This window comes from Erinaceus europaeus, chromosome 17 (genome assembly GCF_950295315.1).
Source record: "Erinaceus europaeus chromosome 17, mEriEur2.1, whole genome shotgun sequence".
Classification (NCBI taxonomy): Eukaryota; Metazoa; Chordata; class Mammalia; order Eulipotyphla; family Erinaceidae; genus Erinaceus; species Erinaceus europaeus.
The window spans coordinates 81,028,178-81,055,228 of NC_080178.1; the positions used below are offsets into that span (position 1 = coordinate 81,028,178).

The 27,051-nt window shown below is 49.4% G+C and overlaps 1 protein-coding gene across 3 annotated transcripts in view; it reads right to left on the reverse strand.

Moving 5' to 3' along the window:
- SWAP70 (switching B cell complex subunit SWAP70) overlaps positions 1-27,051 on the reverse strand; it is a 94,948-nt gene that overhangs the window by 45,330 nt on the left and 22,567 nt on the right. For 2 of the 3 annotated variants that reach the window (XM_060177195.1, XM_060177194.1), the window contains exon 1: positions 24,610-24,786. The exons of the other annotated variant lie outside the window; for it this stretch is intronic. In XM_060177195.1, the coding sequence (XP_060033178.1) occupies positions 24,610-24,708 (99 nt within the window). In that variant the 5' untranslated portion in view covers positions 24,709-24,786. Of the gene's footprint in view, positions 1-24,609; positions 24,787-27,051 lie in introns of those variants that run through there. 3 annotated transcript variants of the gene reach the window in all.

Genomic DNA, 27,051 nt, shown 5'->3' on the forward strand with positions numbered 1-27,051 from the left:
AGTGCACAAGGACCCAGGTTCAAGCCCCTGGCCCCCACCTGCAGGGGGAAGCTTCACAAGTGGTGATGCACGGCTGTAGGTGTCTCTCTGTCTCTTTCCCTCTCTATCCCCCACCCCTCTCAATTTCTCTGTTTCTATCCACTAATAAAGGATTATTTCTAATAATAATAAAATAAACAAAAATGAAATAATAAAGCTCAAATCTCAAAAGACTTGTGTGACCTGAAGAGAAAGCAGAGTACATCAAATCACACAGCTACGGCTGTGCTCTGTCTAAGGCAGAATCTTCCTAAACATCAAATCCCAGGTCAGGAGCCAGGTGGCGGCACACCTGGTTGAGCACACATGTTACAGTGTGCAAGGACCTGGGTTCAAGGCCCCAGTCTCCATCTGCAGGAGGAGGAATTCACAAATGGTGAAGCAGGGCTGCAGGTGTCTCTCTGTCTCTCTCTTCCTCTCTATCTCCCCTTCCCTCCGAATTACTGGTTGTCTCTATACAATAAATAAAGATAATAAAAACTATATAGTATATATTATTATATGTTATATATATAGTTAGTGTTTGAATCCCAGGTTAAGACATTCTCTATTTTTCTCAGCCCTACCCACTTAACCACTTAAGAAGCCAAACACCACTTGATAAACACCTTCAATGCCACTAAGTAAGTTTTTTTTTTTCGGTAGACACATATTTCAGTCAAGATTAAACATGTTTTCTATAAAAAGAACGTCAGCACATCTTTTACACTTGTGTTCTTTCTCAAAGTTTCACTTACAAAGAGATCCTTTTCTATATGCTCTGCTGGTTTTAAGGAAGTAAGAAAAGGCAGCAGCAAACTCACAAATGGTTATAAATGAAGTAATGAAGGCTTTTATCAGCCCTACCAAGCCGACTGTTTCTCAAGTGAGCTCTGCTTGCTAGCAGAGGGGCACGCGAGGAGAGCCGTCATTGAGCAGTCTTGCACCACAATCAGCAGAACTCCGCATATTTCCTTTCTCTGTTCACCTCGAAAAGCTTATAGAGTAAGTAAGACACCAGCCCCAGAGATGTTTTATGGGGAATCAACTTCAAGAATGTAAAGAAACCAGGCAGTAGCACACATGGCGCGAAGCACAAGGACAGCCATAAGGACCCCTCTCTGTCTTCCCTCCTCTCTCCTTTTCTCTCTGTCCTATCCAACAACGACGACATCAATAACAACAACAATAACTACAACAAGGGCAACAAAATGGAAAAACGGCCTCCAGGAGCAGTGGGTTCCTAGTGCAGGCACCGAGCCCCAGCAATGACTCTGGAGGCAAGAAAATATAGTCTCACAGAAGCAGTTCTCAGGAAAGAGCAGAGGGCCACTCAGATTTTTAAAATACTCTGGGACTTTACCCCAGCAAACTTTCCCAACCACTGATTAAATTATGGCACATGCATAGATGTTCGGCATAGGCAGAAGTTCCCTCATCTGAAATGATACCCAAGATGACATTAAGTGGACGAAACAGACTACATCTGACATGCTATCCTTCACGTCCAAGAAGAAACAGGAGGAAACAGAAGCAACTAGACATGGGGAAAGAACTCAGTGTTTGGTGACAGAGCGGGAGCAGATGAAGACTTTTCACTAGGGGGAGTCGGGCAGTAGCGCAGCGGGTTAAGCGCAGTGGCGCAAAGCGCAAGGACTGACATAAGGATCCCGGGTTCGAGCCCCAGCTCCCCACCTGCTGGGGAGTCGCTTCCCAGGCAGTGAAGCAGGTCTGCAGGTGTCTGTCTTTCTCTCCCCCTCAGCCTTCCCCTCCCCTCTCCATTTCTCTCTGCCTTATAAAATAAAATAAAAATGGCCTCCAGAAGCAGTGTATTTGTAGTGCAGGCACTGAGCCCCAGCAATGACCCTGGAGGCAAAAAAAAAAAAAGACTTTTCACTATACTTCCTCTTTTTTATTAAGTTTAAAAAAAAATACCTATTCAAAAATGTACTATTTTTAAATTTATTTTTTTAAATAATGGTAAGCCTCAGACCACAGAGTTTACTCTATCCATCTTCAAAGTATTTTTCTTCCACATTAAGCTATATCTTAGAGAAAAAGACACTAAAGAAAAAAAAAAAGGAATGTTGCATACCAATGTAACATGATTAACAGATGAGTGGGGTGTAAAGGCAATAAAGGGCTTAGACTGGAGAAACTGCAGTGACTTTGTAGAGAAAGGAGAATGCAGTCACGGCCTTAAATATAATGACTCTGGGGAAGGAAAGAGGGAATCTCCCAGACACGGCAATAACATGAAAAAAGTCTGTGCTTGTCGCAAAGTCCTTAAGGATCCCATTCCCTCCTATACCTGCCCCCTTCTTTGACTATGAGTTTCATAGTTCTTTCTTTTTTTCTTTTTTTTTTTTGCCTCCAGGGTTATTGCTGGGGCTCGGTGCCTGCACTAGGAACCCACTGCTCCTGGAGGCCATTTTTCCCATTTTGTTGCCCTTGTTGTTGTTATTGTTGTTGTTGGATAGGAGAGAAATCAAGAGAGAAGGGAAAGCCAGAGAAGGGGAGAGGATTTGTACATATTATCCTTTACTATTCTGCCGTCTCCTGGTTGGCTCTTGAAGACCAGAACAAAAACTACTAACGATGAATAAAAGCTCTGGGAGCCGGGCGGTGGCACAGCGGGTTAAGCGCAGGTGGCGCGAAGCGCAAGGACCAGCTGAAGGATCCCGGTTCGAGCCCCCGGCTCCCCACCTGCAGGGGAGTCACTTCACCGGCGGTGAAGCAGGTCTGCAGGTGTCTGTCTTTCTCTCCGCCTCTCTGTCTTCCCCTCCTCTCTCCATTTCTCTCTGTCCTGTCCAACAACGACATCAATAACAATAATAACTAAAACAATAAAAAAGGGAAAGTAAATATAAAAAATTTAATTTTTTAAAAAAGCTCTACATGCTTATTCAATTATCTGTCTGCTTGCCTTCTTCCCTCCTTCCTCCTTCCTTTCTTTCTTTCTTTCTTTCTCTCTTTCGTCCCCTTTTTTCCTTCTCCCTTCCTTTCTCCCTCCTCCCTTCCTTTATCTCTTTCTTGGAGGCAAAGAGAAATCAGGAGGGACAGGAGAGACAAGGAGAGGGAGAAAGACACCTGCAACACCCCAACATTCTCCCGTCTGCTGGTGGTAACTGGGATTTGAACCCAGATCCTTGCACATTGTTAACCCGATATGCCACCTCCAGACCCAGCTGAAGCTTTCCCAGGAGTAGACTCACACCACCCATTCACTCAATTTTCGTTTCATCCCTAGGGAAGGAGATAAAAGTCTGAGAACAGGAAATGGCCCCAAATCACAGAGACAGACGTGTACCGAGACTGGGATAGGACTCAAGCCTCTGTCTTGGTGTGTGTTCTCTCCGCCCTGTGCCACCCTCGCACGAGGACAGGGCAGCATGGACCCTCAGCCCGACCGAGATGGCTCTCTAGCCCAGCGAGAGGAGTGGCAGTGTCTGGTGGAGTCAAGACATCTCCAGAGTCAAAGATCTATGGAGGGGGCAGAGGGTCGGTAGCGTAATGGTCATGCAAAGAGACTCTCGTGCCTAAGGCTCCAAAGTCCCAGGTTCAATCCCCCACACCACTGTAAGCCAGAGCTGAACACTGCTCAGGTAAAAAAAAAAAAAAAAAAAAAAATCTATGGAGACCTGGTCACCTGGGGCCATTCTATCTTTGAGGCCTCCATCACTAGCGCCTACTGTGAGGGCGAGACTGTTCCAAGAGTCACTAACGTCCTCTCCAGAGGAGGAAAATGAGAACTACCAGTAGGTCAGGAGAGAACAGAACCAGCCTCTAAATCACTTGAATCTGAGTGTTCGCAAAGTTCCTGAAAAAGCTGACGGCCTGCTTCAAAAGCCATTCTTCCTGCACCCACGTGACTGCTAAGCAACTTCTCTCCCTGAGTCTCCTGATTTAAAGAGCCAAGGCTTGTTACTGTTACTGGAATAAGAGGCCCACATCCCTGCCAGGAACGCGTCTCTCCAGTCCTCCACAGCAGTGGGCACTGGGCTCTGCAGGAGCCGCTGGCAAGATGTGATGGACTAGCTGCCGCGTCTGCTCACCCGCGAGGTCTCCTTCTGCTCCGTGGTTTGCTGGTTACCCTTTTTTTTAATATTCTTTATATTTATTTATTTATTTTCCCTTTTGTTGCCCTTGTTTTTTATTGTGGTGGTGGTTATTATTGTTATTGATGCCGCCGTTGTTGGATAGGGCAGAGAGAAATGGAGAGAGGAGGAGAAAAGACAGAGAGGGGGAGAGAAAGACAGACACCTGCAGACCTGCTTCACCGCCTGTGAAGCGACTCCCCTGCGGGTGGGGAGCCGGGGCTCGAACCGGGATCCTTGTGTCGGTCCTTGTGCTTCGCGCCACCTGCGCTTAACCTGCTGTGCTACTGCCCAGCTCCCTACTGGTTACCCTTTTGAAGCAAGTTGCTCCAACTATACTGAAAATGAAATCAGGGAGGAAGAACTGGTTTATCACAGTGCAGAACGTCCACCCTTCTCCCCCACAAAGACTCTGATTACAAAGGTTCCCTGAAAGGTTCCCCTCCGCCACACACAGCTTCCCCTTACAGGATGTGCGTAATGGGCAAGACTCAACACTGAAAGCAAAAAGGGGGGGGTGTGGGGAGCTCTATTTCAATGGGCTTATCTGAACCAGCATAATTATCGAATTAAACATCATAATGGGCACTCTTTTTTTTTTCCTGAAACATGAAGATTCTGTCTAACTTATAAAACTTTGAGCTCCTGGCAAATTACCAGAAACCGCTGCCTAACAATGGGCCAGAATGACCAATTTCCTCCCACTGCCAGGCCCTGCCCGACAGCATTGTCTCGGAGAAGCCCTGCCCCCGAGCGGGAGTCATGTTCCTTTCCTGACAATATTCTTTGGTCCCCCTCGTCTGACTTTCTCTTAGACACCTCGTCTCTGGCCTCCTGAGCTCAGCCATCCCTGACAGTGCTCTCTGTCCCCACCCTGGACGTGACCGATCACTAGCCAAGATGTTTGTTACCTAAGCAACCCGCAAACGCTGCTTACACCACCCGCGGCTCGGTCAGGCTTCAGAGCTCCCTGCTGCAGTCACTCCACAGCCGGCCCCACGACGCCTTATCTTTTCCTTCCGCTTTGTTCCGATTGATCAACCGATCGATCGTACAGAACCAGTCAAACAGGTATACTCACTGTGTCTCAAACCCTGTGATCCCCCTTCCTGCTCCAGACACAATTTCCATTCAGCAAATGTCACCTCTTTCTGCAGCCTTTCGAAAATCAAAATGGTCTTTCCACTTACCAGACCCTCTGTTCTTATTTGTATCATCGCCCCTGTGAGGCTGCAGGTTTCTGGGGCCGAGGATTCAGCCCTGTGACAGACACAAGAGCCTCACATGTGTGCGCCCTTGCGCTCAGCTGCTGACACTCCCACCACCACCACCACCACGCCACCAAGAAATCATAAAAACGCGCCCCCCCCCCCCCCCCCCCCGGCTTCAGGGCTTCTCGCCTGCATGGCTCCACTGCTCCAGGGGCCTGTCAGACAGAAGGAGGAGGGACAGAGACAGCAGCACTGCTGCGGCCTTCAGGAAGCCGCCCTGGTGTGCCACCCATTCTCGGGTTGGCACCTCACATGCTGACAAGAACCCAGAATCCTTTCTGAACGTTCCCGTTAAGCAGCAGACACACAATGCCTTGGTGATGGCCACAATCTCACTCATCTCACTGCGCAGGAGAAACACCAAGGCCTGAGGCTTGGCTGGAATCGGGCACGGCTGAGAGCAAGCAGAGCGAGAACCCAGCCGCCCGGCTGCCGCGCTGAGCTCCATGCCGTCCTCCCGGCACACCCCCAGACTGGCTCGTTCTTCACAAGCCCCGGGAGATGGTCGGTGGCATCTGTACTCGCCCAGCTCCTGATTCAGTGTCCGGTTGTTTCCTGTTTCACACGCTGGAGGTATCGCAAACAGACGTGTGCACACACACACACACACACACACACTAATAAATATAAATGGATATGTGGCCTCACTGGTAGCAAGCATAATACTGATTAAAAGGGCTTTTTTTGGGCCCGTATAGTAGTGCCAGGTGGCTGGGCAGAGGTGGGGGACTGAAGCCTGCCAACACCCGGCTCTGGAGAAGGTGCAGAGCAGGATTCTCCGCTGGCACCACTGGCATCTTGGGGCAGGTGACTCGGGGAGCAGGGAGGCTCCCACAGTGAACAAAGCGTCTCCAAATACCTGGAACCAGAGAAACGGCAAAATAAAGCCAGGTGCATCGACTCGGTGAAAGAGCTCAGGCCGTGCTGAAGGCTTCCTCTGTCTCCACGTGTCAGCCTGGAACGGCGACCCTAACACAGCGCCTGAATAGAAAAGTTAGTGGCGCACCTGGCTGAGCGCTCACCGCAGGGCGCAAGGACCCGGGTTCACGTCCCTGGTCCCACCTGCAGGGGGAAGCTTCACGAGCGGTGACGCAGGGCAGCAGCTGCCTCTCTGTCTCTTTCCCTCTCTATCTCCCCTCCTTTCTTAATCTCTCTCTGTCTCTATCCAATAATAAATAAATGTCTTAAAAAGAAAATAAATTTTAAAAGTTAAGGCTGGGTAGTGGCCCACCTGGTAGATGGCACATGCTCAAGGACTTGGGTTCAAGACCTCAGTCCCCACCTCAGGGGGGAAGTGTTATGGGCAGGAGAGTGGTGCTGCGTGTTTTTATCTCTCTATCTCTATCTCTGTCTCCATCTCTGTCTCTCACCTGCTGTCAAAAAAGGGAAAGAAATGGCTTCGAAGTGCGGCAGAGCCCAAGCATTAGCCCTAGTTACAGGGAAAAAGAGCTTCAGAACATATGAATTCCGGTCCCACTTATATAAAAGGAGGTGTGTGAGCGCCAAGTGTGCGCAGGTCATAAGGGAGTGAGGAGGAGAGAGGAAGAGACGATATCAGACAGATGTCTGCTGAAAATTAACTGCCTGTGGTTTTGTTGTGCAATTCTTGGCACTTTCACCTCTGCCTGTATCTAGATCTAGATTTTTCTTCCCCTGTACTGCTTCTGGAAAGGTGTTTGTTTTTTTTAGATTTGTATTTATTTACTGGTGAGATGGAAAAGGGGAGAAGCGGAGTATCATACTGACACAAGCAGTGCTGGGGACGGAGTCCAGCCTCGTGCTGGAGAACCTCACGCCCGCCCACTGCTGACAAGGGGTCCGTCCGGGACACACGGCTCCTGCGGCAGACAGACTGAGGGCACCACAGAGGGTGCCAGCAGCTCCACGAGGACTGGGGTGGTGCCATGGCGTCTCCCTTTCTCTCTGCCCCCACCTGAAACCTTTACAGATGCAGACTCAGCAGTGAGATCCATCGCACACGCCCTGGCGCTGCCCAAAGCAGCAAGGATGGCAGTGGTCAACAGTGTGACCAAGTACAGGCAGTTCACATTTTTCCAAGGAAAAAGCAAAAACCACATTCAAGGTGATGACGAATTCACAGCTCTGAGCTCTGTCTTTACAGCCCACCTTGATGACCCTAGCTGTGAACAGCATCACCTCTGCATGGAAGCAACACTTACAGGAAAGGAGACCCCACATACTCTCCCTGAGGGCTCTGTGCCTCTTAAGGCCCGGAGTGCAGCTCATAGTCACAGCACATCTCAGTTCCAACTCATCACTTTTTGGAGGCCGGGCGGTGGCACACCTGGCTGAGCGCTCACACCGCAGTGCACAAGGACCCAGGTTCGAGCCCCTGGTCCCACCTGCAGGGGGAAAGCTTCACAAGTGGTGAAGCAGGGCTGCGGGTGTCTCTCTGTCTGTCTTCCCCTCTGCTTTCAATTTCTCTGTCTCTATCCAGTAATAAATAAGTAAATAAACATAATTTTAAGAAAACAAATAATCCCTTTTCAGTATTGAATAGCCAGATGTGGGTAATAGCTATGAGAGTAGACAGTGCCCTCTAGAATTTTCTTATAGTTTGTCTTTTTTTTTGGGGGGGGTGTTTTTGCTTTTAACAATTTTTATTAGTGACTTAATAGTGATTTACAGAGTAAGATAATAGGGATATAATCCCACACCACCGGAGTTCTGTGGCCACACCCCCTCCAGCGGAAACCACGATAGTTTTCCAAAGGTCACAGACATTTAAGGTATATCTAAATCTATTTATCTTTTTTTTTTTTTTGCTTTGCCCATGTTTACTCACTTCTACCACCCTGCCTTCACTTCCTTTCTAAGTCACGCCTACATCTATTACTACTTCTGAGTGCTCTTCCTTTCTCCTCTTCTTTCTCTGTAAATAAGCAAAACAGTGCCTGGCTTCCTCTGGTGTTTTCCAGATTCTCTTCCCTTCCAGTGATGGCATGAAAACAGATTCCCGGTGACAGATTCCCGGTGACAGATGTCTCGGCTCCTGCTGTAATTGGGGTTCAGACATCTAGTTGTCTTCCCTAACGTTTCCCCCCACTGGGAGTATAGATCAAAATTATTTGTGGGGGTGGTCCAGGAGGTGGTGCAGTGGATAAAGCATTGGACTCTCAAGCATGAGGTCCCAACTTCTGTCCCTGACAGCATATGTACCAGAGTGATGTCTGGTTCTTTCTCTCTCCTATCTTTCTCATGAATAAATAAATTACTTAAAAATATATATTTGTGGGTGCAGAAAGAAGGAAGTCTGGCTTCTATAATTGTTTCTCCTCTGGACATGGACATTGGCAAGTCGATCCACACTCCCAGCCTGTCTCTACCTTTCCCTAGTGGGGTAGGGCTCTGGGGACGTGGGCTTCTGGGTATGTTGTCTTACTGTTGTTGTTGAGATTGATATATATATATATATATATATATAGCCTCCAGAGTTATCGCTGGGGCTTGGTGCCTGCACTACAAATCCACCGCTCCTGCAGGCCATTTTTCCCATTTTTGTTGCTCTTGTTGTGCCCTTGTTGTTATTGTTGTCACTGCTGTCGTTGTTGTTGGACAGGACAGAGAGAAATGGAGAGAGGAGGGGAAGACAGAAAGGGGGAGAGAAAGACAGACACCTGCAGACCTGCTTCACCGCCTGGGAAGTGACTCCCCTGCAGGTGGGGAGCCGGGGGCTCGAACCAGGATCCTTACGCCAGCCCTTGCGCTTCGTGCCATGTGCGCTTAACCCACTGCGCTACTGCCTGGCCCCCTACATGTTATCTTTTTACAAACCCGCATACTCCTCACAATGGGGGCAGAATCAACTTTCTTTTTCTTCTTCCCTAGAATCCCTAACAAAAGCTGCACAGTGGATGAAGACCTTCCAGCTCGTGCAGTGTTTCTCCAAGTGTCTGGGAGAGACAGGGATGGGAGTAATTTTTGCTATTACACTAAGTACAAGCAGCAAAGCAAATCCCCCCAAAGTCAACCAGGTAAAGGGCCTCAGAAATCTACTCTAGGTCGACCTACTAAGACTCTGACATCTCCCATCGAATAGCATTTCTCACGTCATCACTAAACAAAGCCAGAGATTTGGCTGGGTGGCCCACCAGATCCCACTCTCAACTCCAATACAACAGCCATCTAAACATGCATCCCTCATTGTTAGAAAAACTTATGGGGAGTTGGGTGGGAGCGCAGCAGGTTAAGCGTAGATGGCACTAAGCGCAAGGACCGGCGTAACGATCCCAGTTCGAGCCCCCACCTGCAGGGGAGTCGCTTCACAGGCAGTGAAGCAGGTCTGCAGGTGTGTGTCTGTCTCTCTCCCTCTCTGTCTTCCCCTCCTCTCTCCATTTCTCTCTGTCCTATCCAACAATGACGACATCAATAACAACAAAAATAACTACAACAACAATGAAAAACAAAAGGGAAAATTAATTTTTTTAAAAAATTTTTTAAAAGAACTTATGGGGAGTCGAGCTGTAGCGCAGCGGGTTAAGCGCAGGTGGCACAAAGCACAAGGACCCGGCATAAGGATCCCGGTTCGAACCCCGGCTCCCTACCTGCAGGGGAGTCGCTTCACAGGCGGTGAAGCAGGTCTGCAGGTGTCTGTCTTTCTCTCCCCCTCTGTCTTCCCCTCCTCTCTCCATTTCTCTCTGTCCTGTCCAACAACGACAACAACAATAATAACTATAACAATAAAACAACAAGGGCAACAAAAGGGAATAAATAAAATAAAATAAATATTTAAAAAAAAAAGAACTTATGAAGATCCGAAATAGAATACCTTCAAAGCTGTCACTCCAACCAGAACAACTTCAACCTAATTTAGTGTCATTTTTTTCCAGTTCCCATGCAATTCCCACACAAACCACTCTCCGGGCTCTAATGGAACATAGTTGAAAGCTAATTACTGTTACTGGAACTGGGTGGTGCAGCTGGTAGGGCAGAAACCACCATCTACAAGGACCTCAGTTTAAGCTCCCAACCCCCACCACTGGTGGAGCAGTGCTACAGGACCAGGACTCTCTCTCTCTCTCTCCCTTTCTCTCTCTCTCTCTCTCTCTCCCTTTCTCTCTCTCTCTCTCTCTCTCTCTCTCTCCCTCTCTCTCTCTCTCTCTCTCTCTCTCTCTCCATATGTCCTCCCTCTCAACTCCTCTCTATCAAAATTAGAAATAAAAGAAAAGAAAATAGCCAGCAGGAGCGGTGAATTTGTCAGAGAAAGGGAGAAAGAATGAACGAGAGAGAGAGAGAGAGAGAGAGAGAGAGAGAAAGTAAGTTATAGGAGGTAAGAGAGCAAGCAGGCTCACGGGCTGGCTAACTGCTGCTGAGGAAGCTACAGGTCTAGGAGGCAGAGTCCTACCCAGAATGAGGGAACAACAGCTTTTACTATGTCACAGAAGTCTCTCCCTGACTGCAAGGTCTCCTTATATGAAATTTGATTACATGCAGACTTACTCCTGAACACACAATTAGTCAATAGCTGATAATTAACGTTTCAAGTAGAGACTCTGAATTTAAAAAATCAAACAAAATAACCTGAAGGTAGAATAAGAAGGAAATAAACCATAAACAGAATAATAGAGAAATAAACTTAAGAAAAGGAAGTCAAGAGAAATAAAAGGAAGCTGAGGCCCAGGGCCACCTTAGGCCCTTGTGAGAAGGGAACAGACACACGCAGCGGGCAGGGGCTGACAAGGCTGTGAGAGTGTGCACATTCAGTGTGTGAAGGGAGCAGACAGACAGACAGACACAGAGGGCAGGGGGCCGACAAGGCTGTGAGAGTGTGCACATTCAGTGTGTGAAGGGAGCAGACAGACAGACAGACACAGAGGGCAGGGGGCCGACAAGGCTGTGAGAGTGTGCACATTCAGTGTGTGAAGGGAGCAGACAGACAGACAGACACAGAGGGCAGGGGGCTGACAAGGCTGTGAGAGTGTGCACATTCAGTGTGTGAAGGGTCACTATAGGCACTTTAACAACACTCCTGCTAGGGGAAAAAATGAGAAATGCCTCTCCTCAGTGACAGCAAACTGACTAAGGGGGGAAGAGTGACTCAGAACCCCTTCCATCTTCAGCTTCCAGATATTTCGCACCTCGAGGAAAGGAGTGAGACACGCCCCAAGGAAATAGGAAAAGGGCATCAGGAAGGCTCAGAGCTGAGTCAAGAGAGACTGGAAACGCACTGATTACCAACACAGAGGGCCAGACATGCCCAGAAAACTTGCCTCCTGGTTTCCAGTGGCCCTCAACAAGCAGAGTGTAACATCTTTTAAAGACTGGTTTTTAACTTAGCTCACTGAGGTTCTAGCAAGGAGGAAGAACAGAAACAAGACAGGATCCGTTACTGCCATTTTAAGACATAAAAATATCTCGGCTCTCCTCTTTATTCAGACTGCAGCACTTACTGCTTTAGTTTGGTGAGATAAAAAAAAAAATTTACAAAAAAATACTTACAGACACCACATCAACAAAAGTAAGACCAAAAACCACATGGTCATATCAATAGATGCAGAGAAAGCCTTTGACAAAATACAACATCCCTTTATGATCAAAACACTACAAAAAATAGGAATAGATGGAAAATTCCTGAAGATAGTGGAGTCTATATATAGCAAACCTACAGCCAACATCAGACTCAATGGTGAAAAACTGGAAGCATTTCCCCTCAGATCAGGTACTAGACAGGGCTGCCCACTATCACCATTACTATTCAACATAGTGTTGGAAGTTCTTGCCATAGCAATCAGGCAGGAGCAAGGAATTAAAGGCATACAGATTGGAAGAGAAGAAGTCAAACTCTCCTTATTTGCAGATGACATGATAGTACACATGGAAAAACCTAAGGAATCCAGCAAGAAGCTTTTGGAAATCATCAGGCAATACAGTAAGGTGTCAGGCTATAAAATTAACATTCAAAAGTCAGTGGCATTCCTCTATGCAAACACTAAGTTAGAAGAAATTGAAATCCAGAAATCAGTTCCTTTTTCTATAGCAACAAAAACAATAAAATATCTAGGAATAAACCTAACCAAAGAAGTGAAAGACTTGTATACTGAAAATTATGAGTCACTACTCAAAGAAATTGAAAAAGACACAAAGAAGTGGAAAGATATTCCATGCTCATGGGTTGGAAGAATTAACATCATCAAAATGAATATATTACCCAGAGCCATCTACAAATTTAATGCTATCCCCATCAAGATCCCAAGCACATTTTTTAGGAGAATAGAAAAAATGCTACAAATGTTTATCTGGAACCAGAAAAGACCTAGAATTGCCAAAACGATCTTGAGAAAAAAGAACAGAACCGGAGGCATCACACTGCCAGATCTCAAACTGTATTATAGGGCCATTGTCATCAAAACTGCTTGGTACTGGAACATGAATAGACACACTGACCAGTGGAATAGAATTGAGAGCCCAGAAATGAGGCCCCACACCTATGGACATCTAATCTTTGACAAAGGGGCCCAGACTATTATATGGGGGAAGCAGAGTCTCTTCAACAAATGGTGTTGGAAACAATGGGTTGAAACATGCAGAAGAATGAAACTGAATCACTGTATTTCACCAAATACAAAAGTAAATTCCAAGTGGATCAAGGACTTGGATGTTAGACCAGAAACTATCAGATACTTAGAGGAAAATATTGGCAGAACTTTTTTCCACATAAATTTTAAAGACATTTTCAATGAAACGAATCCAATTACAAGGAAGACTAAGGCAAGTATAAACCTATGGGACTACATCAAATTAAAAAGCTTCTTCACAGCAAAAGAAACCACTACCCAAATCAAGAGACCCCTCACAGAATGGGAGAAGATCTTTACATGCCATACATCAGATAAGAGTTTAATAACCAACATATATAAAGAGCTTGCCAGACTCAACAACAAGACAACAAATAACCCCATCCAAAAATGGGGGGAGGACTTGGACAGAATATTCACCAAAGAAGAGATCCAAAAGGCCGAGAAACACATGAAAAAATGCTCCAAGTCTCTGATTGTCAGAGAAATGCAAATCAAGACAACAATGAGATATTACTTCACTCCTGTGAGAATGTCACACATCAGAAAAGGTAACAGCAGCAAATGCTGGAGAGGGTGTGGGGTCAAAGGAACCCTCCTGCACTGCTGGTGGGAATGTCAATTGGTCCAACCTCTGTGGAGAACAGTTTGGAGAACTCTCAGAAGGCTAGAAATGGACCTACCCTACGACCCTGCAATTCCCCTCCTGGGGATATATCCTAAGGAACCCAAAACAGCCATCCAAAAAGATCTGTGTACACATATGTTCTTGGCAGCACAATTTGTAATAGCCAAAACCTGGAAGCAACCCAGGTGTCCAACAACAGATGAGTGGCTGAGCAAGTTGTGGTATATATACACAATGGAATACTACTCAGCTGTAAAAAATGGTGACTTCACCGTTTTCAGCCGATCTTGGATGGACCTTGAAAAAATCATGTTGAGTGAAATAAGTCAGAAACAGAAGGATGAATACGGGATGATCTCACTCTCAGGCCGAAGTTGAAAAACAAGATTAGAAAAGAAAACACAAGTCGAACCTGAAACGGAATTGGAGTATTACACCAAAGTAAAAGACTCTGGGGTGGGTGGGTGGGTGGGGAGAATACAGGTCCATGAAAAATGATGAATGAAATAGTGGGGGTTGTATTGTTAAATGGGAATCTGGGGAATGTTATGCATGTAAAAAAAAAAAAAAAAAAGAAGTAGAAACGCAAAGCAGAAATTGACTGAGTTTGGAGTATGGCACCAAAGTAAGAAAGCAGAAGTACACTAGAGTTTGCAGTGAGTACCTCCCTAATACTTCCTCTCCACTATTCCAAGCTTTGGGTCCATGATTGCTCAACAATTTGTTTGGCTTTGTATGTTAACTCTCTTTTCACTCACCAGGTTCCAGGTGTCATCAGGATGCCAGCCAGACTTCCCTGGATTGAAGACACCACCAATGTGTCCTGGAGCTCAGCTTCCCCAGAGCCCCACCCTACTAGGGAAAGAGAGAGGCAGACTGGGAGTATGGACCGACCAGTCAACGCCCATGTTCAGCGGGGAAGCAATTACAGAAGCCAGACCTTCTACCTTCTGCAACCCACAATGACCCTGGGTCCATGCTCCCAGAGGGATAGAGAATGGGAAATCTATTGGGGGAGGGGGTGGGATATGGAGATTGGGCGGTGGGAATTGTGTGGGGTTGTACCCCTCCTACCCTATGGTTTTGTTAATTAATCCTTTCTTAAATAAAAAAGAAAAAAAAAAAAGAATGAAAAAAAAAAAATACTTACAGAAAGACTTTTACAGACTTAATTATGAGTCAAGCACTCTAACCCTATTTTTAAAGTTCTGTTTTTAGTTCCTGAGAAACAACTTTTGAAAATGTGAGACAGCTGACCCAGTAAGGTACAGACCTCGCCATGTGTAAGGCCCCGGGTTTGAGCACTGGCACTAAATGGAAGCGTCACGGTACTCCGGGAGGCTCCAAGGGCGGCAGAGCAGTGCTGTAGTGCATCTCCCTCTCTCTATGTCTATCTGAAATAAAAAGAATTAAGAAGAAAGAAAGAACCAAGAGTCAGGGACTAGAGCATGTGCAAGGCCCCAGCATACCACAGCGTCAACAGAAAGGTAACACGAAAAAAAATAAATAAATAAAGAAGAAAAAAAAAGAAAGGTAACACGAAACTTCTGTGCTTCACACAATAAAAGCCCTTCACTTCATTCACGTACTCAACTGACTACTGGTCTGACTCAACTATTTGTCAAATTAGCAACGCTAAAAAAAAAAGCTTGTTTTTTTAAACATTTTATTTATTCATTACTGAGAAAGATAGGAGGAGAGAGGGAAAGAACCAGACATCACTCTGGTACATGTGCTGCCGGGGATTGAACTCAGGACCTCATGCTTGAGAGTCCAATGCTTTATCCACTGTGCCACCTCCCGGACCACTAAAAAAAAGTTTTTAGAGCAAATGCAAATGGCACCAGAATATACAATATTACTCACAAGATATACAAGCCAAATGCCAGGCAAAGAATGAAAAATATTTAGTTGAAAAGACTGTCACTGAAATTAAAAATTCAGCCTATGTGGAGCCAGGCGGTGGCGCACCTGGTTGAGTGCACACATTACAGCATTCAGGACCAGGATTCAGGCCCCCGGTCCCCACCTGCAGGAGGAAAGCTTCGCGAGTGGTGAAGCAGGGCTGCAGGGGTCTCTCTGTCTCTCTCCCTCCTTATCTCCCCTTCCCCTCTCAATTTCTAGCTATCTCTATCCAATAAAGATAATAGAATTTTCTGTTTTTTTAAGATTCAACCTATGTTGTTCCTATTCTTTGTTGTTTTCATTTAAATCATCCCTAGAATAGAAATTCTCTTACTTAAAAGGGGCACAACTGGAGGCTGGGCTGTGGTGCAGTCAGCTTAGCACACATTACCATGCACGAGGATCCGGGTTCAAGCCCCCGACCCCCACCTGCAGTGGAGGGAAGCTTCACAAGTGGTAAAGAAGTGCTGCAGATGTCTCTCTCTTTCCCCCTCTATCTCTCCCTTCCCCCTCAATTTCTCTGTCTGCATCTTAAATAAATGATAAAAAAAAAAAATCAAAGGCACAATTAAAAATAAAACAGGCTAGGAAGATATCTCAGTGGGTAAAACAGGACTTTCCTATATGAGGGCCTGGATTCAGCTCCTAACGCTGCAGATGCCAGCAGTGCTATAAGCTTTCCCTCTTTCAGAAAACAAATAAATAAATAAACCTAAAAATGCATTTCTAAATGCAATAGGATAAAGTAAGCCAATAAGCTTATTACAAGGCACTTCCAACTATGGCATGTAATTCATAATACAACCATAATTGCAGGGTAAAGTTAAAAATATCACTAGGTTTTGCCCCAGTGAAGAGGAAAATACTACTACAAAAGTAACAGTATTCCTTTTAAGCTACATTTGAGTTGAGCTCAGAAAAGAACAAACATTAGTAAACTTCCAGGGCAGGAAAATAGTACGGTCCAGGGGCAGAGGAAACTTACTTTTCTGCTTTTGTAAATATGCTTTTGAACTTTATGAATTGGGGGGGGAGGGGAGGGCTGGGCAGTGGTGCACCTGGTTAAGCACACACAGTGCTATGGTACAAGGACCAGGGTTCCAGGCCACACTCCCCACCTGCAGGGGAGTCGCTGCACAGGCGGTGAAGCAGGTCTGCAGATGTCTGTCTTTCTCTTTCCCTCTCCGTCTCCCCTCTCCTCTCAATTTCTCTTTGTGCTATTAAATAAAATAATGGAAGGGAAAATGGCCACCAGAAGTGGTGGATTCCTAGTGCCGGCACTAAGCCCCAGCAACTGGAGGGAAAAAAAACTAAGAATTTTGTGTCATGTATACGTAAATGTCAAAAGTTTTGTTTTTAACATATGTTTATTTCAATGCTAGCCTCTGATTTTTAATTTCCTTGGAATTACCTATATTTCTAACTAATATTGAAGATTTAGTATCTTTTGGCAAAGCCAATGAAATTCTAAAAATTGTCTAACCACAACTTTTAAGTATCAAGAAAGGGAAGAAATTATTATTTCCTCTATCTCAAATATGTCCACACACCTCTTGACATTAAGACTCCTTCAGTGTTCACAACCTAAAAGTAACGGTGTTTCAGATGGCAGATTAATATGATACCTAGAATATGGAACACACACAAATATATCCCATTAAAAATAAATAAATGAAAGTCCCAGCTGACCAGGGAGGTAGCTCAGTGGGTAGTGCACATATGTCTGAGGCCCCGGCTCAATATCCAACACAACATGTAACCCTCCCGCTCTTTCTCTTCCATAAACAAATCAAGGGGCAAGGTGGTGACGTCCGCACCTGCTTAAGCGCTCACATTACAGAGCGCAAGGACCCAAGTTCGAGCCCCTGGTCCCCACCTGCAGGGGGAAAGCTTCATGAGTGGTGAAGCAGGATTACAGGTGTGTCTCTGTCTCTCTCCCTCTCTACCTCCCCTCCCTTCTCGACTTCTCTCTGTCTCTATCCAATAATAAATAAATAAAACAGTTAAAATAAATAATTAACTAAAACAAATAAATAAATCCTGGGTTGGGTTAGTTTGGGGTTTTTTTTGTTTTTTTTTTTTACCACTACATTGATCAGCTCTGGCTTATGGAGGTGCGGAGAAACTGAACCTGGGACTTCGGAGCCTCAGGCATGAGAGTCTCTTTGCATAACCATTATGCTAGCAACCCCCCAACCATAAATCTTTGTTTTTTTAATAAAGATTCTCAGAGGGGCCAGGCAGTGGTGCACCTGGGCCTCAGGTTCAAGCCCCCAGTCCCCACCTGCAGAGGGAAAGCTTCACAAGTGGTGAAGCAGGGGCAGGTGTCTCTCTGTCTCTCTCCTCCCTATTCCCCTCCCTTCTCGATGTCTCTCTGTCTCTATCCAATAGTAAATAAATAAAAATACTTTAAAAGATTCTTAGAAACAAAAACAAAGAAAAATAATTCCACATAAAAGAGCAAACCAACGAAGGAGGAAAACGTCATAGGGAAAAAAAATTCTATTCACCTTCTTCACCTCATCTCAGATGAGCCTGAAAGAGTCATGTAAGTGAGATCAGCCAGAAAGAGAAGGATGAGTATGGGATGATCCCACTCACAGACAGAAGTTGAGAAATAAAAACACAAAGCAAGGGGGAGTCGGGCGGTGGCGCAGCGGGTTAAGCGCAGGTGGCGCAAAACACAAGGACCGGCACAAGGATCCCGGTTCGAGCCCCGGCTCCCCACCTGCAGGGGAGTCGCTTCACGGGCGGTGAAGCAGGTCTGCAGGTGTCTGTCTTTCTCTCCCCTCTCTCTCTGTCTTCCCCTCCTCTCTCCATTTCTCTCTGTCCTATCCAACAACAAAGCAACGTCGACAATGGCAATAATAACTGCAATGAGGCTGCAACAACTAGGGCAACAAAAAGGGGGAAAAATGGCCTCCAGGAGCGGTGGATTCATGGTGCAGGCACCAACAATAATCCTGGAGGGCAAAAAAAAAAAAGTAAAAAATATATTTATTCCCAATTGAATGCTAATACTCCAGCTTTTCACAACCCCTCCTCAGAGAAGGAAAACACAGTTCATGAACTATGGTAGGAAGACTCCACCTCACTACTTTACAATCTCCAAAACAGATGTAGATAATAGCAATCCTAAGTTAACTCTTGCAAAGACCATGTTCTTCTTTTAAAATGTATTCTCCTGCTTTATGTTCCTGACTAGTAAACAATTTGTTCTGCCTTATATCTTAATGCTTTTTAAGCCACCAACCTGCAGATGCTACCATGATGCCAGACTGACTTCCCTGGACAGACAACCCCACCCATGTGTCCTGGAGCCCCGGCTCCCCAGAGCCCTGCCCCACTAGGGAAAGAGAGAGGCAGACTGTGGGTGTGGACTGACCTGCCAACACCCATGTTCAGCAGGGAAGCAATGACAGAAGCCAGACCTTCCTCCTTCTGCATCCCACAATGACCCTGGGTCCATACTCCCAGAGGGATAGAGAATAGGGAAGCTGCCAATGGAGGGGTGGGATCTAGAACTCTGGGGGTAGGAATTGTGTGGAATTGTCCCCCTCTTATCCTATGGTCTTGCCAATCATTATTAAATCAAAAAAAGTATTCTCCTTCAGCTCCAATACTGCCCAAAGTAACTCTGATCTCTGACTTAACATCTAGTCTTCCTCTCATCAGCTTCTTTCCTTTTTCCAAACTTCAAATACCCATCCCACAGAGTAAACCTGAACTTACATTAGCAGATTCTTGGAACTTTTGACTTCAGGCAAAACAACATAAAGAGAAGCCAATTTACCGTCAGCTGAATGACATTAAAAGGAATTTAGTTCCTCTCAAGACAAACACTCACAATATAAAGAAATAATTCATCTGCTCTCCAACCTGCGTGTTCCTGTCCAAGGTCACAGGAAGCTGCAGCTTAACCTCGCAGCTCAGGTCGCACGCGGTGACCACCGCCAAACATCGGGTCCCTCCATGGCGGGGCACAGAACCACACTCGCTCAGAGTCAGACAACTGACTCACCTGTGTGACATCTCTGGGGTTGGGGGGATTATAAGACCAGAGAAAACGCACACAGACAAGGGGAGAAGGCACAGACAGTCACCGTGGGCAGAAACCAGTTTTATTTATTCCTTGTCAACGAGAGAACAAAGTGACAGCATTCAAGGGCCAGCTCCATGTTTCTCAAGGTTGTCCTCTCCAGCTAAACATCCACCCATCAAGGATCTCACAAACAAAAACAACTGTATCACTTCATCTTTAAACAGTCCCTTACTTTCCTATTTCTTTTTTTTTTTTTTAATTTTATTTATCTCGTAGACAGCCAGACATCAAGAGGGAAAGGGGAGACCGAGAGGGAGACAGACAGAGAGACACCTACAGCCCTGCTTCACGACTTGCAAAGCTATCCCCCTGCAGATGGGGGCCAGGGACTTGAACATGGATCCTTGTGCATTGTAACACGTGCACTCAGCCAGGCGTGCCGCACACCACCTGGCATCTACTTTCCTATTTCTAGTGAAGACCACACGATCAATTTTATCAGCCATAGTTGGCATTTGAGGCGCTCCTTGGTCGGTTCCATTTCTGTCCTTCTTTCTCTCCACAGTCCGTCATGTCTCAAGGTCTGTGCTCAGCAAAGCTCCTTTGCCCACCATGCCTGACTTTCTTTCTTTTTTCCTTTTTTTTTTCCTCCAGTTGCTTGGGCTCGGTGCCAGCACTACAAATCCACCACTTCTAGCAGCCTTTTCCCCCCTCTCTTTTCATTCAATGGGACAGAGAGAAATTAAAAGGGGAGGGGGAAATAGAGGAAGAGAAAGACACCTGCAGACCTGCTACACCACTCGTGAAGCAACCTCCTCTTACAGATGGGGAGTGGGGCTTGAACCGAGGCCCTTATGCATATCCTTTTTTTAATATTTATTTATTTATTCTCTTTTGTTGCCCTTGTTGTTTTATTGTTATAGTTATTATTATTGTTGTTGATGTCGTTCGTTGTTGGATAGGACAGAGAGAAATGGAGAGAGGAGGGGAAGACAGAGAGGGGGAGGGAAAGACAGACACCTGCAGACCTGCTTCACCACCTGGGAAGCGACTTCCCCTGCAGGTGGGGAGCCGGGGCTCAAACCAGGATCCTGACGCCGGTCCTTGTGCTTTGCGCCACCTGCGCTGAACCCGCTGCGCTCCCGCCCGGCTCCCTCTGCGTATCGTATCCTTAAGCACACTGTCTGCGCTTAACCGGGTGGCCACCAAGCCTGGCGTTTCTCTCCGCCCTTACACTTTTCAGCCGGATTACTGCGGTGGTTTCCCATTCCCATCCGCCCAATTCAGTCCAATCCAGCACATACACTGCAGCCTACGTGACTCTACAGAACAACTCTGGCCACGGCCCGTCACCCTCAGGAAACCTAGGAGGCCGCAAGGTATCAGTCCAGCAAGCCTGGCACCCAGAGTTCCCTGTGTTAACCCAGACCTGCTTCTGCATCTTCATCACCAGCAATAACTCACAAAACACACATTCATGCTTTTTTATTTTTTTTTACCAGAGCACTGCTCAGCTCTGGCCGATGGTGGTCTGGGGGGACTGGGGGGACTGGGGGAACTGACCCGGGTGGGACTCTGGCACCTCAGGCATGAGAGTCTCCTTGCATGACCATTATGCTGCCTTCCCCAGTGCCACACATTCATGTTCTACATTCCAATTAAAATAATGCAGAAATTCCCTCAAATGCCTGATGAAGTCCAGCCCTCCTGCAATAATTCACAGAGGTCCTTGGAGTTAACAACAGTCAACAAACACCCATTACATGATTTAAAAAAAAAAAAAAGAGTGGGGGAGCTGGGCAGTAGCACGGCGGGTTAAGCGCAAGGACCGGCATAAGGATCTCGGTTCAAGCTCCCCACCTGCAGGGGAGTCGCTTCAAAGGTGGTGAAGCAGGTCTGCAGGCGTCTATCTTTCTCTCCCCCTCTCTGTCTTCCCCTCCTCTCTCCATTTCTCTCTGTCCTGTACAACAGCAATAACAACCGCAATAATAATAACAACAGCAAGGATAAACAAGGGCAACAAAAATAGCCCCCAGGAACATTGGATTCGCAGTGCAGGCACCGAGCCTCAGCAATAAACCTGGAGGCAAAAAATAAATAAATAAAAATAAAAAACATTTTTAAAAAGTGTGGATTATCTACACAAAAGGCCATCTATTAAAAAAAAAATGAATGAACAAACAAGTTAGGATAAAAGCTCTACAGTCAACGTAGCATTTCAAAATCAAAATGTAAGAGAGAGACCTGAAGTTGAAGCAACAGCTGACAGGTGCAACCTCTGGCTTCTACTCCTGCAGCTCCCGGGACCTGCTTCACAGGCCGCGAAGCAGCCCCCTTGCAGGTGGGGAGCTGGGGCTGGCATTGGGATCCTTGAGTGGGTTCTTGAGCTTCGCACTATGTGAGCTCAACCCAGTGTGCCCCCGGCTCCCCACCTGCAGGGGAGTCACTTCACAGGTGGTGAAGTAGGTCTGCAGGTGTCTGTCTTTCTCTCCCCCTCTCTGTCTTCCCTTCCTCTCTCCATTTCTCTCTGTCCTATCCAACAACAACAATAGCAATAACAATAATAGCAGCAACAAGGGCAACAAAATGGGAAAAATGGCCTCCAGGAGCAGTGGATTCGTAGTGCAGGCACCACGCCCCAGAGATAACCGTGGAGGCAAAAAAAAAAGAAAAGAAAAAAAGAAAAATGCAGTTCTATTTACAATCACCAAAAATTACACACAACAAAAGTCTTTTTCCTGGGGGTATGGATAAGCAATGGTGCGCACATGATAAAGGCGTGACTCAGCGGTCGAGTTACTGGCAGGTCATAGAAGCAGCTCGTGTGAGGAGTGTGTGTGCTGTGGCTGACCCCAGCTCTGTCTGCCCTGCCCCACTCCCCTCTGAAGGAAGCTTTGGTGCCTGCCCCACCCCCTCTGTCCCTCTATCTGAAAAAAATCAGTGGTGAGGCTGCAGAAATGACCAAAATAATAACAACAGTAGTCGTACCAGTATTATTATTACCGGGTTGGAGAGAGAGCTCAACAGGTAGGTGGGTGCCTCACCGTGTGCAAAGCCCAGATTCAAGTCCTGGCACCACATGAGAGGTGCTATGACCCTGAGGAAGCTCAGGTGCCATGCTATTTCTCCCTCTATCTGTCTCTGAATAAAAAGGGAAGGATTGCTGACAACACATCAGGGATGAATCCTTAAGGCACCATGCCAATAAAAGAAGCCCGTGTCAGTATTTTACATGCTATATAACTCCATTTACAAGACACAGTGAAGAAGACAAGACACCTAACTGCCAGTACTTAGAGGTGAGGAAACAGACAGCATGAGAGTTTGGGTGATGTCGAAGCAAACAGATCTTAGTTGTCGTCATAGAAATCTATAGGGCTTGGGAGTCTGGCGGTAGCGCAGCGGGTTAAGCGCACGTGGCGCAAAGCGCAAGGACGGGCATCAGGATCCCAGTTCGAGCCCCCGGCTCCCCACCTGCAGGGGAGTCGCTTCACAGGCGGTGAAGCAGGTCTGCAGGTGTCTGTCTTTCTCTCCCCCTCTCTGTCTTCCCCTCCTCTCTCCATTTCTCTCTGTCCTATCCAACAACGACATCGATAATAACTACAACAATTTAAAAAAAAAGGGCAACAAAAGGGAAAATATATAAATGTAAAAGAAATTTAAAAAAAGAGAGAAATCTATAGGGCTGGATAGATAGCATAGTGGTTATTATACAAAAAGACTTTCAAGCCTGAAGCTCCAGAGACCCCAAACCCAGTCCCCAGCACCACCATCAGCTGGAATTTAGCAGAGGGAGAGCGGGGAGAGAAATATCCTCCTGCTCCGCCCAGGTGGGAGCCCGGCCCGGCCCTCCCCCGCTGCACTGAAGGAAGTGTCAGCGCTGTGGTCTCTCTCTCTCTCTCTCTCTCTCTAAAGCGAAGAAAAGGAAGGGAAGGAAACGTGAACTGTACAGCAAAGCCGCCTGCGGGCCAGGGCTGTGGCCTAGCAGCCAAGCGCTTCACATGTGAGAGGCACTGAGTTCAATCCCCCAAGCACTTTTTTTATGTATGTTCAGAAAAAGTCCATTTTAGTTATGTCGATGTTTAGAGTCAAGATTAATAAATGCCCCCTTCCCAGCTGACTTCAAGTGAGGAAAAGAGAAGAGGTGGAGAGCCGAGAAGGGCATTGCTCACTACACGCTCCCGATGGCCGCACAGCAAACGCAAACTTCAGTCCCCGTCCCCGAAGAGGCTAAGAAAACACCCAGCGCCCAGCGAGCACATCCAAGACCGCCTGTGAAGGGCTCCTGTGTGTCTCCACACGGCGCTTTCCAGAAGCTGCCACGTTCGCCTCGGCCGCTCGCCTTGCCCGGCCCCTCCACGACAAGCAGCGCTTTCTTCAGCCTCCTTCAGCACTGCTGGGGTCTCCCGCCACCGCAAACAAAATAGACAGAAAACCAGGCAGCCAAGCAAGGTCGCGCCCTCACCAGCTCGCGCCACCGTTCCAGGCTGCAGGGCAGCGAGGTCTCCCGCCGGCTCAGGGCCACGCAGCCCCGGCCCTGTGCGCACTCCGGAGTCTGGAGACCGGCCGGGCCAGCACCCCGACCCGGAGCCCGGTGCCCCCCACCCTGTGCGCAGTGCCAGCACCCCGACCCGGAGCCCGGAGCCCGGTGCCAGCACCCCCCACCCTGTGCGCAGTGCCAGCACCCCGACCCGGAGCCCGCACCCCCCACCCTGTGCGCAGTGCCAGCACCCCGACCCGGAGCCCGGTGCCCGGTGCCCGCACCCCCCACCCTGTGCGCAGTGCCAGCACCCCGACCCGGAGCCCGCACCCCCCACCCTGTGCGCAGTGCCAGCACCCCGACCCGGAGCCCGCACCCCCCACCCTGTGCGCAGTGCCAGCACCCCGAACCGGAGACGCGGTCAGCACCCCCACCCCCACCCCGGGTCAGCACCCCCACCCCGGAGCCCGGTGCTCGGTGCCAGCACCCCCACCCCGCCACGCCGGGCCAGCACCCCCACCCCGGAGCCCGGCAAGCGCGAGGGAGCCCCCGCCTCTGGGGACCTGGCGCTGAGGGACCCCCAGGCCCACCGAGGCGCCCGCCCCGCCCCGCCCCGCCCCGCCCGGAGCCCACCTTGAGCTGGGACTTGGACACCTTGCCGCTGTGGTCCAGGTCCAGCGCGGTGAAGGCGTGCCAGATGGCCTTGAGCAGCTCGTCCTTCAAGCCCCCCATGGCCGCAGCCTACAGCCCGCAGCGCCTGCCCCGCCCGCACCTCCGCGCGACTGCAGCCCCTCGGCCTCTGCGCCCGCGGCCTCGTGTCACCTGACCGCCGGCCACGCCCCCTGACGGCCACGACCCTGGAGCCCAGGCCACGCCCCTTGGCGCGCGGATCACGCCCCTGAAGTCCAGGTCACGCCCCTTGGCGCGCGGATCACGCCCCCTGTGCTCCAGGCCACGCCCTTTGTCCGCGGGCCACCACCTTGAGTACAGGCCACGCCCCCTGTGCTCCAGGCCACGCCCCTCGGGCTGGCTCGCTGGAGCCCCTGCACTGTGCACCCCGTCCGCTAGCGCTGCGAGTGGGAAGGCCTGGCCGGCTCTCTCCGCACGGGGAGCAGGTCCCGGACCCGGGTTCAAATGCTAGCGGACAGCAGAGGGGGCGAGGGGAGCAGGTCCCGGACCCGGGTTCAAATGCTAGCAGACAGCAGAGAGGGGCAGGGGATCAGGCCCCGGACCCGGGTTCAAATGCTAGCAGACAGCAAATGGGGCGAGGGGAACAGGTCCCGGCCCGGGTTCAAATGCTAGCAGACAGCAGAGGGGGCGAGGGGAACAGGTCCCGGACCCGGGTTCAAATGCTAGCAGACAGCAGAGAGGGGCAGGGGATCAGGCCCCGGGCCCGGGTTCAAATGCTAGCAGACAGCAGAGGGGGCGAGGGGAACAGGCCCCGGACCCGGGTTCAAATGCTAGCAGACAGCAGAGGGGGCGAGGGGAGCAGGTCCCGGGCCCGGGTTCAAATGCTAGCAGACAGCAGAGGGGGCGAGGGGAGCAGGCCCCGGACCCGGGTTCAAATGCTAGCAGACAGCAGAGGGGGCGAGGGGAGCAGGTCCCGGACCCGGGTTCAAATGCTAGCAGACAGCAGAGGGGGGCAGGGGAGCAGGTCCCGGACCGGGTTCAAATGCTAGCAGACAGCAGAGGGGGCGAGGGGAGCAGGTCCCGGGCCCGGGTTCAAACGCTAGCAGACAGCAGAGGGGGAGAGGGGAACAGGTCCCGGGCCCGGGTTCAAATGCTAGCAGACAGCAGAGGGGGCGAGGGGAGCAGGTCCCGGGCCCGGGTTCAAACGCTAGCAGACAGCAGAGGGGGGCAGGGGAGCAGGTCCCGGACCCGGGTTCAAATGCTAGCAGACAGCAGAGGGGGCGAGGGGAGCAGGTCCCGGACCCGGGTTCAAATGCTAGCAGACAGCAGAGGGGGGCAGGGGAGCAGGTCCCGGACCCGGGTTCAAATGCTAGCAGACAGCAGAGGGGGCGAGGGGAGCAGGTCCCGGACCCGGGTTCAAATGCTAGCAGACAGCAGAGGGGGCGAGGGGAGCAGGCCCCGGACCCGGGTTCAAATGCTAGCTGACAGCAGAGGGGGCGAGGGGAGCAGGTCCCGGACCCGGGTTCAAATGCTAGCAGACAGCAGAGGGGGGCAGGGGAGCAGGTCCCGGACCCGGGTTCAAATGCTAGCAGACAGCAGAGGGGGCGAGGGGAACAGGTCCCGGACCCGGGTTCAAATGCTAGCAGACAGCAGAGGGGGCGAGGGGAACAGGTCCCGGCCCGGGTTCAAATGCTAGCGGACAGCAGAGGGGGCGAGGGGAGCAGGTCCCGGGCCCGGGTTCAAATGCTAGCAGACAGCAGAGGGGGCGAGGGGAACAGGCCCCGGACCCGGGTTCAAATGCTAGCAGACAGCAGAGGGGGCGAGGGGAGCAGGCCCCGGACCCGGGTTCAAATGCTAGCAGACAGCAGAGGGGGCGAGGGGAGCAGGTCCTGGGCCCGGGTTCAAATGCTAGCAGACAGCAGAGGGGGCGAGGGGAGCAGGTCCTGGGCCCGGGTTCAAACGCTAGCAGACAGCAGAGGGGGGCAGGGGAGCAGGTCCCGGACCCGGGTTCAAATGCTAGCAGACAGCAGAGGGGGGCAGGGGAGCAGGTCCCGGACCCGGGTTCAAATGCTAGCAGACAGCAGAGGGGGCGAGGGGAGCAGGTCCCGGGCCCGGGTTCAAATGCTAGCAGACAGCAGAGGGGTCGAGGGGAACAGGTCCCGGACCCGGGTTCAAATGCTAGCAGACAGCAGAGGGGGGCAGGGGAGCAGGTCCCGGACCCGGGTTCAAATGCTAGCAGACAGCAGAGGGGGCGAGGGGAGCAGGTCCCGGACCCGGGTTCAAATGCTAGCAGACAGCAGAGGGGGCGAGGGGAGCAGGTCCCGGGCCCGGGTTCAAACGCTAGCAGACAGCAGAGGGGGCGAGGGGAGCAGGTCCCGGGCCCGGGTTCAAAGGCTAGCAGACAGCAGAGGGGGCGAGGGGAGCAGGTCCCGGGCCCGGGTTCAA